We start from the raw sequence: 16,891 nt of genomic DNA, 5'->3' as shown, positions 1-16,891 counted from the left end.
TTTGCGATAAAGCTAGATTCATAACCATTTTGGTTCTCACATCTTGAGAATCTGAAGTGTAAATAATATTTTACTATTCCATTATTATTCTGATTGCTGAATTGAAAGTAACTCAGGATTAGAAAGTTCAGAGTGTGATTTACACTGAGGTCAAGTGAGCATTGATTTTGACACCGCACAGCAAAATGGTCAGTGTGGACAGCCAGCAAATTAGCCAGCAGTCAGCATGTTGTGTTGTCTTTATTAACGGCAAGGGACCTGCTCTCTCTGTCACTCTCTCTCTTCTCCCTTCATTTCCTGGCATGGCTCCTAATGGACGCGCTCCATCAACTCATTACTCAGATGGATAAAATGGCTTTTTATGTGGCGCCGGTGAGTCACCAAGCTCCAAGCAGATTGAGCAAATGAAGAGAAATCAGAAGCCTATTCAAAGCCTGATAGTGCAGTGTGAAGGATTTTCTCAGCGTCACTTTTATCAGAGAGAAATGACTAACCCTTCATACAATGTAGTACTCTGACTCAGTCAGCAGCTCTTCCGTTGTACTACTAAATTTCTACAGAAAAAGTGTACTGCAATACTGTTTGATTGACAGATGGAAATGTGTTATGGATTATTTTGTGCATTGCAAAATAACAGTGGCTAAAAGCTGCAGCTAATTGACAAAAAATGTAAATTGACTTTTAAATGAGCAGCAGCTGTTAATAGCCCCCCTCCATCTTAATATAGGCCTACGAGTAAATGTGGATTACATTCATGCAAATGGTTTCTGTGACACCGATACTCTTGAGTGCTTCGGCTGTTCAAAGGATAAATAAGAGAGTTAAAAGAAATTAGACATACCTGATGCCTTTGATTTGTGCAATGCTGTGGTGGGAGATTCTTGACAGAGCGGAGATTACCTGAAATAAACAAAGAGATAAACAGTCACACAAAACAGTCAGCTACATCTTTTGACAGTTTTTTGTTGTTTATTGCATCATTCTTTATTTTTTTTTACCCTTTCATTTTCAAAATAAATTCACTTAACTTGTGATGTTTATTTCTGGTTTCTTTGAAATTTCTTGTTTTACTGATAATGTTATTATACTGTGATACTGTATTATTGAATAATAAAACAGTCAAAGGTAACAATCAACTGTAAAAGTACCTAAAAGATAAACCAGCAGAGGAAACAATCAACTATAAAAGTACCTAAAAGATAAACCAGCAGAGGTAACAATCGACTATAAAGAAACTAAAGAACTAATCGTCAGAGGCAGCAATCACCACATCAACAACAAAAGTAACTAAAAAGTAAAAGATCAGAACAGAGAAAACAATCTACAAAAAGAGTAATATATTCCACAGAGGAAGAACCATTATCAAACTGTGTTGTACAGTATGTGCTATGAGTTAAAAGAATATATGTTGATTTGAGTTCAACATTGAACATTGTTCATGTGTTTCTTAGCAACCCCTCTAAGGCGTATGCAGGGCCACGCAGGACTGTGTGTAAACATAATGCAGGCCACCCTTAATGATGACATCCGGAGACATGTGGTGCACAGTCACGGATGGTTGGGTGCCACTTTGGTTTGATCACACACCAACACACAAATTTACACATGCAGTCACGCATTTAAACATCCCCATGTTTTTCTTGTTTTACCCGTTTTTTTGTTTTTTTCTTTAGTTTGTTAACCTTCTCCTTCCTTTGTGTTTCTTCAGTACAAAAAGGTTAAATGTATGTCTGTATTTAAGCTGATTTAATGCTGCTTGTGAGTCACACGCTAGTTGGTTATGTTTGAGGACTACAGATGGCGTGCTTGTAAGGTCTACAGAGGCTAGTTCAGGAAGATGAGATAACCACCACCCCAAAACACACACTCATTCACTCACACACACACCCACCACAACACAAAACCCGTCTCCTACGCCTCATTACCCACTCCTGGGTGTATTTCGGCTTGCAACACCGTGGCAATGCCAGATGTCTCCTCGACAGGGAGGAGAAAATTGTTATCTCAACCCCTCTTCCTCGGCAGGTGTGTCATCTACAGCCTCTCATCAAACGCCCTCTTCTCTAAACACACAATGCAGCGTCTCATCGCTTGTGGTATTTAACATTCGAGATGAGCAGATGCTAAAGGCTGTTGTGATGAGAGGACCGCCACTTTAGGTCTATGGAGTACTCGCGTTGAAGCATTGTTGACCAAAACCTCTCTATTCAAGCTATTCTCATGTTTAACATAAGAAGTTGTGGAGAGTGGGGAGATTACATGGAGCACTGTTATGGAGTACGTACATGTCACATTCATTTACATCTAAACACTCTATGGAGGGAAAAACCCGTCGGGGCTATTGCTCGACACGATGATAAGGGGTTATTTCTCTGTGTCGCTAAAGACCCGTGTAATAGGCAGGCATGTTCATGCTTAGTGGTTCTAATATGGGACCAGTCTACCATTACACACCTCCTTAACATATATTCTAGAAACAAAAGAAGGAGAGACGGTCAAAGACAGAAAAAGAGGGAGAACAATAGACTGGTGATTTAGCTCTCTGTTTAGCCAGTGGTTAGGGTGTTTAATAAATCACTGTGGATAAACCCATTGTGCTACTGAGTGGCACGCTGCCCACCTGGCAATGCTGCAGGGAGGGATCACATATGGCATACTGCCCCAACATCATTATTTGCTCTTTTTTTCCTCCATCTTATTGGCCTACAGAGTGACATACGACATGATTTAAACATTAAAAACACCTGAGAAAGCATAATATAAATGTAAAAATTTAAATTAGACAGACAGATAAGACAGATGATCCGCTGCGTTCCGATCTGGCTAAACACAGCTGGTTCCATCGGGTTCAAAGGATAAGTGGAGCTGCAGGCTTAGAGCCAGAGAGGTCACAGGTGACGAGACACGAGTGTGCCAGCGCGCTAGCGTGACTTCCGCACATCACAGGCTGAAGTCTATTAATATTAAATCTGCAGTTTCCTTAACATTAAGGAGTTTGTTCTCATTTTTCAGCTCATGTTAGACTCGCACGTCATAATGTGAAAAATATGTCTCGAAACTGGGAGCGCTTGCAGTTCGTGACTCCCTCTGGTTTCGGTAAGAAATGCTAATTTGCAATCTGTTTTCAGGGAAACAGAGAAACACAATGTGACAAGTGCCTGAAATGACAATAAAACTTCTTATTTATCTCTTAAATGTAGAAGTACAGTTTTACTGTGGACAGATTACAGGATAGTCTTTAAGAAATATTCTGCCCAAAATCTATTTAGAAGTAGGCTACAAACTTCTCAGAGCTACCTTTCAAGCAAAGAGGCTGTAAGTGATACTCAAAAGATTTTTATCAACAGTTCTTCAGTGAATCACACTTTTAAGTGCTTTTTTAAAGCACTTTTTAGTTGCCTTCTTCCTGTGTCTGCTGTCTTCCCTGTCTGTGTTTCTGTGTCCCTTTCTGCCCCTAATACACTCTCTTCACCCTCTTCTGATCCCTTGGTTCACTCAAAGCCTTTGAGTCTCTACACATTATTAATTTCCCTCTCATCTCGTACTCCCCGGGGGGTCTTAATGCTGGGGCTAGCCAGAGAATAAAGCCTCTTTCACCCCTCTAGGAATATGGAAAAGACAAGTCACACGATGGGAGTGATAGCTTAGGTTTCTAAAGCCCCAAACCAATATCTTACCTTAATCACCACCCTGCAGCCCCTGCCATGCCCTTACCCACATCTGAACTTTGCTGTCAGTCAGGAGGATGTAATTGAAGACACATGTAAAGTCAGACAGCTTCACTGATGCTCTCGGTGTCTGCATGAGACTGCCATGCAACATTTACGATCCATTTACTGCATGACAAGTTTATGTGCGTGTGTGTGTGTGTGTGTGGAGGGCAGGGGAGGGTAGGGAAGGGTAGGGAAGGGAGTGGGGATTGCATCTACGGATTAGCTGTGAGGCAAGGCCAAGTGTTTGCAAACACACGCCACCCCTACACATCGCCAGACCCGCCACATGTGGCCTCTGTCCCAGCTGGGGCCAATTTAAGTCTCATGTGACCATCCCGCATCCAATCAGAAGACCTACAGGACCTGGTTTCCCCTGGCAACCAGACTTTACTGAATATGCATGGTCATCAGTTATGAGTCAAATCAAATCAAACCTGCAGCCATATGCTATTAACAGTCGGAGGGCGGAGCTGTGATGTGATTAAAATCTGAAAACATCCACAGGAGGACAATTGACAGTCCATCACAAAACACACCCAACCAACCGCCAGTTCTGCTTATATCTGATGCAGTCATGACATGATTATATCTCGCACCGCAAATCAATGCATGTGTTGGAAGTCATCCAACAAAGAGGACAAATAATGAAAAATTCATCCCATTACTTCAATGTTGTTGTTTTTTTTTCTTTTCTCATTTCTCTTACTGGGTTCCTCCTCCAACAGCTAACTCCCTCAGTGTGATATATTTATGAAGTATTCACACTTTGATAGGACAGCATTGGTCTGTTTATGCCAGTCTGCCAAAGTGGTATGCATGAAGCAAAAAGGGGCACAGAGTGGGAGAGCTGAGAACAGATGGCTGAGTGGGAACCCTGCGTGTCCAACATCAATAATAGACAGACAGAGGAGGGACGGCTGAGCCCATGTGTGTGTCTCTCACTGTCCCACTGCCTCCAGGAGTTTCTGCCTTTCACAAACCTTTTCTTATTCTCTGTCTTTTTTCCCCCCTTTGGTCTCAGCTTCTCTTTTTTTTTTCTCTCTCTGTTTTGATGTTTCTTTTTCCGCTCACGATTCACACAACAAAAATGTCCAGAATGCTTCCTCATATTAACAAGCCATAAAGCGAGAATGCTCATGTACTGTACACTCACATAACCTAAACTTTATTAATAGCATCCAGGAGGAAAATGTGTTGGCTCTCTTTTGCAGGAAGATCAAAGCAGAAGGACTACAAAAAAGCACATTCAAATATTAAAACATACAAAACTACAAGTGAAATGGTGATAGTACAACCAGCAGTTGGGTAATACTTTGGCTTACAGCAAAGCAACATACGGTCAATCACAGAAATGTACTGATGACTACGAATACAATAATCTATAGTCATGAAAATAAAAGCAATGCAAACTATATAGTTACTGACAAAAATTAATTATTTAATTTAGATTAAATATAAACTACCGAAATGGAATAAAAAAAAATTGAAGATCAAGTTATAACACATTTCCATCATCTGGGAGAAAAGTGGAAGTTTGAGACAGCACAGATTCAAATCTAATAGGATGTGATATGTCCCTGATGGTCCCTTGCCTACTTTTTGTATGACAAAACCATGAGTGCTCTGCAAGAAAGCGCATGAATGACTGTGATTGTTCTCCGAGCATTGGCTCATGTTAAAGTTGCTGAATGCCATCAGGTGCCTGCATAAATCCTGATTGCAGTCAGATTGGTACCTGCCACATTGCGCTAAATCCCCTCAAAGCAGACCTTCCAGCTGCTTGATTACAGGGGATTTCACTGTGTATGTCCAGGCAAGAAAAGCCTCCAAGCGGGCCTGAGGGCCAGAAAGAGTGCTGCTGACCCAAAGACCCCATTTACTTTTAGTGCCAAAGAAAAATGGCAGTAAGCCTACAGAGGGCATGCAGCCCACACACAGAATGTACAGATTTACGACTTACTGCGGGTCACCGATTGAAAATGTGGGTTAGTTTACCATAATGCAAAATGACGCTGTAGGTTTTTAAGCCTTTCAGAAAAGTCGGGTAGATTTCCATGCATTTCCTACAACCAATCAATATGAATTATCGATGTGATTATGTGCCTACGGATCAATTTGAAGCTTGTTTAGCTTTAGGACCTTAATCATTGATTTGATCTGAACCTGTGCTGCTTGGAGGCAAAAAGGGCAACGGTGGCTAATATGTGCAAATTGTAGTCCATAGATCGCATTGGCCTGGTCAACACCTGCCAGTGCAACGCAACCACGTCCATGACCTGTCCCATTTCATACCAAATCACCATACACATGCCTGCTCACTTAGGCGTGACTTCACCTGTGTGTGACATGACATTTGCTCATGTGTATAGCAGCGCACACACTCAGGCTTGAATATATTCACATTTGCTGCACATGAGTGTCCACTTTTCTTACACACACACACACAGATCGATGGTGCATTATACCCCATGGGGCATGCAATATTGGTAAGGACAGGTCCTGGTAGTGATGGGGTTTAAGGGAAGTTAATCCAGGTGTCAAAGGGGTAGATAAAAGGATGAGGATGAGAAAAAAAAAAATGTTGGAGGACAAAAAACGTCCAGTGGAGTTAAGAAATGTTAGTGCAGTGAAAGTTTTGTTCTGACTATGATTATATCTTTATGTGCTGAGTTTCAGCTTCAACTGTGTTTGAAGGCATTTACACTGATATTGGGTGGGCAGTGTCAGACTTACAATAACTCATAGTAATTCCTCAAATTTCTAGACAATGCAGAAAGACAATGATCCTAAACATAGAGACAAGCCATCCAAGGAGTTTAATGGTAAGACCTTAGCATGTTCTTGAAGATGTTTCACAGGTGAAGTCCAGGCAGAAGACAGAAAGCCCCCAAAACAAGCAAGAAGTAAAGGCCTAGTGGAGCATGACTTGTAGGGCTGGGCGATATGGCCAAAAATGTTATCATGATAAAAAATGTTCATATTAATCGATATGGAGTTTAAAGGCTGATTTTTGCTCCTTAGTGAACGTTCAAAACAATTATAATGATAAAATATGCATGAGTAAAATTCAGTAAAATCCTTTTTCAGTCCTTTTTCCTCTTTAGGGCTAGTTTTTCAGATCTGCTAGTTACTTAGTTTAGCAGTCAGTGATGACTTCTCTCTCTGTGTGTGATTATATCAAACATCAAATTTTTGTTATATTTCTATTGAGAGAAATTATAAAGATAATTATCGTTATTGTTTTATTGCCCAGCTCTAATAAGTAGAGAACATACCAGGTGTTTGTCAGTGACTGTGGGCTGAAGACTGAAGACAGTCATTGACTGTATTTGACACCAAATTGCTATTTACAGTAAAATGAGGACCTCAGGTTTGTTAACTTGTCCAAAAACATTTTTACTCTGACCCCCTAAAATGAATCTGACATGGATGTAAACACCCTCAAACTATAGCTTAAGTCAGCACTTTAGCCTCAGAGTCATTTGATTTCACATCCAGTGAGTTAGATGAGTACAGACTCCAAACAACTAAAATGTATCACAGTCTTAATACTTTCTGACTGCTCTGTAAAATGTGGAACAGCAGGCGATGCCATGGATTTAAACCTCTCTTTGCGTGCGGCATTCCTTTTCACCATAAACCAAGCTAAATGGTTTAGTTAAAAGGTTGACAGAAATTCTGCTTGAATAGCTCACCACTACCTCTGAGTAAATCTACATTCAAGATGTCTGAGCCGAGCAGAGTTAATAACCCTTATGAATTGGCCCGGATTAAACGACAATGGCATGAAAAGGTGCTGCCTCACTCAGTAGCGACAGTAACTGATCGCTTCTGATTGTTGTGTTTACAGCTTATTCGTTGCAAAGCCGGTCCATTCATAATGAATGAGGAGGAGATGTGTTGACAGTATTGCGGCAGTGTTTGTGCTCCAGGCTGAGCGAGGATGTGAGAGTGAGGGGGGTAGTGAGAAGATCTCGCAGACATCTGGTGACTCAGCAGCAGGAGTCGGACAAAGCTCCCTAAACTCGGCAGCTCTGCTGAGCAAGCATAGAAAGTTCTCACTATGACAACTGTTGAAAGTTGGGATGCGGTTGGTTTCAGACGACTCTGGTGCTGAAATAGGCAATTCTACGAAGTGTCCCATCGTTCAATTTGCTTTTCATCAAGCGACAATGTCGAATACTCTCTTTTTTCAGCTTCTCAAATGTGAGGATTTGTAGCTTTTCTCTGTTGATCATTATAAATAGAATATTTGTGGGTTTTGAACTGTTGGTCTGACATAAAAAGGCAATTTGAAGACATCACCTTGATCTCTTGAAACTGATAAAGTGCATTTTTCACAGATTTTTTGACATTTTATAGAGTAAAAAATGTGCACATGAAATGAGTCAGCCTTAGTTGGTTCATAGAAGGTTAAATGTGTGAGGTTGAATGTCTTTGTTGGACCAAGACAAAGCGTTGATGTGTGTATGTGTGCGTCTAATGAATGTCAAAATAATCTTCTGAAGATTCTTTAGGTGGGAGTTCACTTAAAGGTTAATAGAAGGCTCTTAAGGTTATGATAAGCGTGTGACTGAAGGACGCCTGGATCACTCGGAGCCCAAAGGGTTGAGCGGGAGAGGTGAGTAGATAAACCCGTCTTCCCCGTTTTCTCACATTTTAGTCTGTCTCTTAATCTCATCCTGCAGGCATATAGTATAACGCCTGACCCGCCTGGAAGGGTGTCATGGCGAGCACGATGGCAGCAGGACAACTTTGCACTCAGCAAATCGCGGATGACGCCCGCATTTACACGTGCTAGAACAAAACAGCTCTTTAGGGACACGGTGGCAGCTGACAAAACAGCAAACTGTGTGGACGAGTGATGCGGAGCAGCCCTTCCACTGTAGATGAACTCTTAAGCCCTACTGAGCTGATGCCTTTCACACACACAAAAAAACACACACAGAGGCAGAAGTCAATGCATGAAATGACCTCGCAATGAGCAGCAAACGCAACTGTGATTGAAAGTGAGAGCTGAGCCAACAAAAGAAAAAAAAAAAATTGCATCTATAGGGCACATTTTCATTACACCGGGTGGGTAGTCACTTCAAGAGCTTCTTTGGTCTTTGGCTGCAGGTTATCTTGCAGTAAGAAATGAGCTAAGATCAGACACTGCTGCTTCTCCAGCAAAACAGCAGGTCAAATCCCCGTACTATTACTCATGATCTCAACACACTGCTGAGAGAAATCACACCCCTCCGCCAAGTGCTAAAGGCTCCGCTACAACACATTTGTCTGTGACTGCATCAGTGTTTTGGTTGGCCCTGTTTTTTTTTGGTTTTTTTGGGAGGTGGAGGGGGGGGGGGTTTGCCTCTTCCCAAACATGTGTTTGACATTTGCATGCAAGAAAGACTGAACCTCCTGCTGTGATGAAAATTTCCAGAGTGTCATGCCATGTTTCAAAGTCTTTCATCAGCTGTTCTTAGGCTGTGAACCGTCCAATTTGCTGGACCACCATTGACATTTCAATCAGCGGCACGTATAAAGGCGCTCACAGGGTAAACAATGAACACATAATGTGTTTGTAAGAATAATGCTGAAGTGTCACTTGTGGTTACGTCCAGCCTCGGAATACGAACAGCTGTAAGGAAGACACTGAGAGGCGATGTTGTGCAGTCGAGCAAAATGTGTCGATTAAGTCTGAATCACTGACAAAATGTGAGCAATTGGGATCCAAAATGATTAAAATATGGCTTCAGTGCTCTATTGCTCTAGGAGGAAACTTAGATCTGTGGTTGAGATGTGACCAATACATCAACAGGCTATCATCAACCAATATAGGGTTATCAGAAATACATCTGCTTTGGCATGTAGAGCAGTCAAATACAGCCACAAATGCTTTACTGGCAGCATTTTCACAAATCCCAAATATCAATATTGGTATCACTCTCAAAAACCCCAGTGCTTGTCGGTCTGTACTGGAGATTACTGTATAAAGTAGGAAGATGGTTTATACTTTGAATACATTAGAAATTTGCAAAGGTTACAAACTATCTCTGTTATGTTAAACATTGTTGTTACTGTAGTTCACTAGCAAAGTCACTAACATTGCTCCTCACAAGGAAGCAGAGGGAAAATATATCTTTCTTCATCAAGAACAAATCATGGAAAATCAAATCAAGTTTATTTATAAGGCACAACCACAGTTGACCAAAGTGCTGTACAATAAAACATCAGAAATCAATTAAAACAAGGTGAAAACAGCTAAATCTGCCCATTTCTTTATCTTGAGGGGAGAAAGACACATTCAACATTCTCTCTTTTATCTTGTAGTTTCTACATATGTATGTGTGGCACATGCATTTGTCAGTGATTATTATGTGCATGCCCTGGCATATGAGTATTTGCACAGAAGTCTATGCATGTCTTGCCTCATGCCTGTCTGTGCGTTGGTGTGTGAACGTTCTGATGTTGAAGCAGTTTTTAGGCTTGTCAGGCCTATAATCTGTTGTGTCTGCTAACTGTTTGCAGAGCAGTTCCGGTGAGGTTGCCATACAACACTGTCTGGCTCAGAGTTCAGCTGCAAACAGCTGTTGCTTTCAGCCAATCCATTAGTTATTACATAGCCTTTCCTCCCCATTTTTCATCTGCGGTGGGCCAACACAGCACACACACACACACAAAAAAAAAAAATGCTGTTATGACAAGCAAAACACGTGAAACAAAACAGTATGATTTCTCTCAAATCTCACTGGACAATAAGTATGTAAAAGCCCAATGTTGTGGCTTGAAATAAACGGCGAGCCACAGGTCAACTCTCTGATTGACAAACTGGATTAAAAGTCTGGCAATCATGAGGAGAACTTAATGTACAATTTATAAAAACACAGTTCAACAGAAGGCATTCATCAGTATTATAATTACACTGAAGCCTTGACACATGGGCTGCGTCCCTCATGACCCAATGAGTTTACATTCTACCATTACCTCTTATGTAAAAAGAGATCGTGGTGAACTTTGTCCCGTCTTTAAATAAGTTTAATTTCACTGAACAGAGTGTTCTGGTGGTGAGAGCTGTCATTTGCCCTCACACAACTTACAGAGGATGAGTTATTTGAAGCGTGGCTCGGTATCTGCCTCTCGGGCTGCAGAGCTGTTAGTAGTTTATGCTTCCTCCCTTTAGTCTGTTTTTTAATCTCATTACTGTAGGAGGACATGCTGTATTCAGGAAAAAGGGGAACGTTGTGAATCACAATTCTATACTCCGTTGTCTGATAACAGAAACATATGTCAGGTAGAACAAATAAATTATATCACTGGCAATACTGAAACACAAAGTAAAAGATCATAAGCTGGACTTTAACCAACTAGTTTGTGTCGATCCCACTTGTTATGATGATGGCTGTAATTCAAGCAGCAGAAGAAGAAAAGATTTAGCCATTTTTCTATTGTTTCAGCATTTTAACTTTTCAAATTTCGCCTTGAAAAACGGTGGTGTATACTGAAGTCATTCTCACACGTAGACAGGGGTTTGGGGATTTATCCGCTGTGGTGTGTACATCAGAGATGATCCCTGACTCAAAGCTGTTGGGGGGGCGTGAGGTGACACAAGGGTTTAAGGTTTAGGAGCAGGTTGTGGTGATAAGGGCAAATTGGGGATCATGGGAGGAAACGGGATTTCCCATGATGTTGTGGAGCTGGGTTGATGAGGCTAATACTTCCACATAGTCCTTATCAGACACAGGCACCTTAGCCTGCGTGTGTGTGTTTGTGTGTGTGTGTTTGTGTTTGTGTGTGTGTCTTGGGTACATGATGGTCCAGTACATGTCAGTCTAACAGGGAGAGAGAGAGAGAACTAAGAGAATGAATGGGATTAGACCAACATGCGTAATCCAGCTGGCCTGTGGGAGGGAGGTCGGCCCACACCCCTGTGCTAGAGGAGATAAGGAAGTTGGGGGGAGGGAGGGGGGAGGGGTGCAAAGCCCCACATCATGCAAACATCTGAATTTAGTCCACTGATTTTACACATAAAGGTCAGTTTGTTTGTCAGGGGAAGTTCTTTGTTAAGTCTATAAAAGGAACTCGGGTGATGTCATCTTGTGCTTGAAAACAGAAAGCCAGCTTTATGAACTTGAGCCACCAAACTGAAAGACGTGGGTGTTCACCAGAGAGAAACATATGAAACAACAGCTATCGGTTGTATTATGGTAAAAATAGGATCCAGCCTTAGCATAAAAAAAAAAACACAAGTATACACACCCATACTCATGGGAACGTGCATCCGTGCATTCATACACATCTGTACTATAGACTTGAGATGAAAATGATTTAAAAATACATTTCTTTATCAACGTTATTGATATTTTTAATCACAATATTGAATAAACAAAGATGATTTTCACTTCATATGTTCATGCCTGTAGCAGGCGCTCACATATAATTACACTCCAAATTCTTGGCCCCAAAACCCCCCTCCTGAGTGTAGAGCTTATTGGTGTCTTTTTTCATACACAAGTGGGCGACTTTCTCTCATCTGACTGTAAGTCTTGCTCCGCTGTCTTTTACAGAAGTAGTGTTTCTGGAAGAGGAATCCTGCAGCGACCCACTGGTGCTTTATATTCCAACTGGCTGCAGCTGAGTACAGAGATACAGATGATCTTTTTTTTTTTTTTTTCCCTTTTCCCTTCAACTCTGCCAATATTCCCTTTTCTCTAAAACCCTTATCACACACAACAGTGTTTATCCAGTGGGAGAGATGCATGTAGCCGGGGCTACTTTTATATTCACCTCATTCAAAGTCAGGTGGGAGGTATTCATAACCACTTCAGCGAGGGGATAAGTTGGGAACTCTGGCATCCGAAACATGGGATTTAAAAAGGAAGAAACCTTTCATTCAATGGTTAAGAATATCTCCACGCCGCGACAATTCAGCTTTGCTTTCAGTTTTGTACACATACAAGGACAATGCTGTAAATACCATTTTTTGCTTTCACATGTTTTGACACAAAAGCTCATTTCCCCTGACTCATAATATAAAAAAGTGCATTTCTGTGATATACTCATAGGTAAAACGATTGCTGAGTGAGACCAAGAGAAAAAAGAGAGCAGGATGGTGGGAAAAAAGAAAGAAACTTCAGATAGTTCAGTGTGATAGATGCCTTTGGTCTTACAGTGACAGAATTGCAGCAGCCACTACCTAGAGGGCTCGTCTGATTGGCCAGCAGGATGTTTCCATGGGAGCAGTGAAAGTGACAACTGAACAAAGGGCTTCCATTAGAGGCCCTGTCACCTTCGCTCTACTACTATTAAGACCCTGTCTGTGGGACACCTAATACTGCTGACAGATGAAGAGGAGAACAAGGCAACAGGCAGCAATCTAGACTATCGGGACACATTCCACTCATCACTGCATCTAAATGTCTAATGATATAGTACAGTAGCAGAGAGTACAAAAAGCCACTCTCTTTTTTCACCAAATAAATAGATAATTAGTGTTATTATAAAATCTTACCCTGATCTCATTATCTAGGTCTATAATTTGCAAGTTTACTGTCATCTGAGTCAGTCAAATGCTTACTCTTAAAAGTATTTAAAGTCCCCGTCCACTCAAAAAAATGTTTTGTTTTTTTTCTTGTTCCTGTTTGAGCTTCACTGTGCAGAGTTTGACACAAGAAGGTTGTTTTTACTTTCATCTGCTGAAAGTGAAATGTTTGTCTGTGCTCATTGAAAATCTGATTTTAAGGGACTGGGCCTACGAGAATAATTTGTGTCATCACTACTGGTTTGGAAGCCAATCCTGGTTCAATATTCAACTTGTGTGATGTGGAAACCTGAAGCCTCCAGTGCACAAACACTGAGAAGTGACTTTACAGTAAAGTAGGAGACGTCTGAAATTAAATATATCTGCATATTCATAGATTCTGGATCTTTTAATGAGGGAGAAGATGTAGATGTAATTTTAAGAATTTGAAGTATTCTCATGTCTTAATGCATGTCTGTAGGGGTCTTTAAAAGCTTGACCCTCTGCACGGTGCTACTGAGTCCATGCCTATAATCACCAGGCAGGACTTCATATACACTGTGGGAAAGAACTTATTTTCAAAAGGTAAAAAATATAAAATATTCAGACTAAAATCTCAATCCACATTGCTTAAAAAACACAGAAGCATTTCAACCATAAACTAGATGCTAATATTCACAAAACCCTAATGACTCATTACTTGGTGGTTCTTTCACTGGAACTTAATCATTGTGAATTAAGAAATCAGCACCGTATTAACATAAAACATAATAACAATAATTCATCAGAATTTCAATGACACTTCAGAGGAGGGAATTAAAGAAGAGGGTTTTAGCAATGTGGAACTGAAATAATTACTGGTGATCCTCACAATAAGCTGACAAACTGCATAATCTGGGGGAGGATTTTGCAAGAAGTTAAAAGAGTGTGGTTTGACTTTAGACACCACATCCAAACAAGAGACCAAAATCACCACAAGGGGTGTTTTGGCCATGAATCATCACTAATTACATCATAAAAGAACAAAGATCCTTTAAATTACATTTAGACCAGTTTTATCACTTAGAAGGGAAAGACTTGGTATTAAAGCTAACCTCTAAATTAGACTCAATTAATTGCACATAATACGTCAATGAGTGCACAAACATGTTTAAATCTACAAACACTTAAATGTACGCTGCAGACATTAATCAAACCTGCTGTGCGCTAGGAAACCGCAGCGAAGGTAATAAGACAGATTGAATATGAAAACCGCCTTGATGCAGCTCAAGGTTTAAGACATCCTCTAATATCCACACAGATAATCTGCTTTTCCTCACCTTTACATTATTCATGAGATCAACAACAACAGACAGAATCTGACAATATAACGTGTCTGCCTCATGGCTCCTTCCTGCCTCTGCACTCATAGACCAGAGAGACTTAACGTACACCTTCATTGTACTGCTGTCAGGGATACATGAATTCTGGCCCTGTCCACGCTGTGTGTAACAGGATCAACATGGACTGTCCACAAGTATGAAGAATGTGTCAATCATAACCGGGAACAGCAACACAGTGCAGGCCCCGATTGAGCCGCGGGTCACAGGAAGTCAGCTGTAGGAGCAGAGTCAGAGGCGCCTGAGCGACGGAGCAAAGGGCTGAATTAACACTGGAAAGTAGGTTTTTCTAGTGTGCGTGTGTGGGTTGTATAGCTCCTACTGTATATGTGAGAAAAACAGTGACAGGGGAAGCGTGTTTCCATCTGCGCCTACAGATGGGCATGTTCACGTGTTGTATGTGTGTGTTAGTGTGCTTGTATGTCACAAGCATGCATACAAATGGATGTTAAAATGCTTCTGAACTCAGTCTCAGGGAATGAGAAGAAACCTGCGTTACAGTGAGAGGCAGTTTAGTAAGTAGGTGAAATAAATATACTTTGTCTTGCAAAGATATACCAACAATTTACATGTTTTTACAGTACAAAGCGATGCAAGTGGTCCCAGCATGTCCTCGCATCCGGCTCAAAGAGTCAGAGCAAGAGAGAAAGTCAATCTATAAGCTACAGTGCAGGGAGGAGGAGGAGGAGCATCTTCCCTTCTAACATGTGCCCGGCAGAGAGGAGAAGAAGTTGGAAAGTGTGAAATGAGCCGGAGGTATGAGGGGAGGGGAGGGGAGGGTGGTGTGGGGGGGCATACACCAAGTCTGACTTCATCTATCAGATTGATGGAGAGGTGTGACATACTATAGACACAGTATGCATGTCTAGAGGCACTGGCTTCTAATAACGCACTAGTGGTTGCACGTACAGTATGTATATTTATTTTGTTGGTGGACTCCTGGAAGATAAATACATCATCCATGGATTAAAATGTTCATGTAGTATTTTGGATATTGACATTTCAAAAATATTCAAAATGCAAGCAAACATTACTATTTGTGTTTATGTTTATAGCTGTGCATACTATCAGTATCAATATTAGCTTTGATTCATGATGATTTTACAGATTTTATGTCCCCGTGCACCCAAAATAATTGTGCTTTCTGATGCAAGAACACATTAATCACCTCATTTCAGAGAGAATGAGGTCCTCCCGCGACATTGAGAACTCAAAAAAATGATGTTATTAATGAAAAGTGACAATAAAATGGAGAGAAAGTGGAAATAAGCTGCTCATTATTTGCCCTTTTAAAAAGTAAAAGTTAATTAAAAAAAAAAAAATCCAATTCTCAACCATTTTTAATACTCTCTTTAATACTCTTAATTCAAATATTTAAATAAATGAACAAAAATACTAAATAATGACTCCTTTATCTGTGTTAAATTCCCTGTGAGACTTTTGTATGACAGCTGTGTTACATCAGTTCTAGCTTTGCAGTAAGTGAGCTTGTGACCCGACAGGAAGCCTTCACCCTCTGATCACGCTGTGGAGGCATGGAAACTAAAAGAAAGAGGAGTGAAGGACAGTAACTATTTTATCACACAAGGGAGGGAGGATTCACAGCATGTTACTGAGGATCAAATCTGTGATGTGTATGTGTGAGTGTGTGTGTGTGTGTTAAGGCGATAGGGAGGGTACAGGAGTACTCCATATTACCAGAGGGACTGAACTGCCAGACTGAGCTTCACACTAGTACTGTACATTAATAACAACTCTGGGCAGGGGAAAACCGCGCGTTACATGACATAGAAAGACTGTACGTATGAGCAGCCAAGTGAAAACATTCAAATACTACTTGTTGTTATTAGTCCTCCAAATTAAACAACCCATAGGAGAGTTTCATAATCTGACGCCTCTATCGACAGTAACGAATATGACGACATAATGTGTGTGTGCTTTCCAAAACTGTTACAAATCAGTGTTAAAATAATAATTATGTCTTATGCTGTGACAAACTGGTGCAAAATAGGAGAAGAGCAAGCAGATCACTGTCAATTATATCCAAAATGTGCACAAATACTATCGATGGCTACAGTAGTGTGAATGCAGTAAGCAGTTCAAAGTGAAGTGAAAAGTGGGTGCAGGGAATGCTGGGAAAAAACAAAAGTGTTGCTACCTTGCATTACGGCCAAAATGAATATAATTGGGGGAAAAAAAAAAAAAAAAAAAACTACAAAGGATTACATGAGTGTGGGGGATGCAGTGTGTTTTGAGGAATTGGATAAAGGCCATTTGGATTACACGTTACGAGGACA

At 40.8% G+C, this 16,891-nt stretch overlaps 1 protein-coding gene across 6 annotated transcripts in view; it reads right to left on the bottom strand.

The window, feature by feature from the left end:
• Positions 1 to 16,891, bottom strand: part of vav2 (vav 2 guanine nucleotide exchange factor) — a 179,906-nt gene that overhangs the window by 48,829 nt on the left and 114,186 nt on the right. For all 6 annotated transcript variants that reach the window (XM_067573821.1, XM_067573823.1, XM_067573822.1 and 3 more), the window contains exon 3: positions 842 to 900. In XM_067573821.1, coding sequence (XP_067429922.1) covers positions 842 to 900 — 59 coding nt within the window. The remainder of the gene's footprint in view (positions 1 to 841; positions 901 to 16,891) is intronic.

The sequence above is a fragment of the Thunnus thynnus genome, chromosome 19 (assembly GCF_963924715.1).
Source record: "Thunnus thynnus chromosome 19, fThuThy2.1, whole genome shotgun sequence".
In the NCBI taxonomy this organism is placed as follows: Eukaryota; Metazoa; Chordata; class Actinopteri; order Scombriformes; family Scombridae; genus Thunnus; species Thunnus thynnus.
The sequence above is the reverse complement of the archived record's forward strand: the minus strand, read 5'-3'. Positions and strand labels throughout refer to the sequence as shown.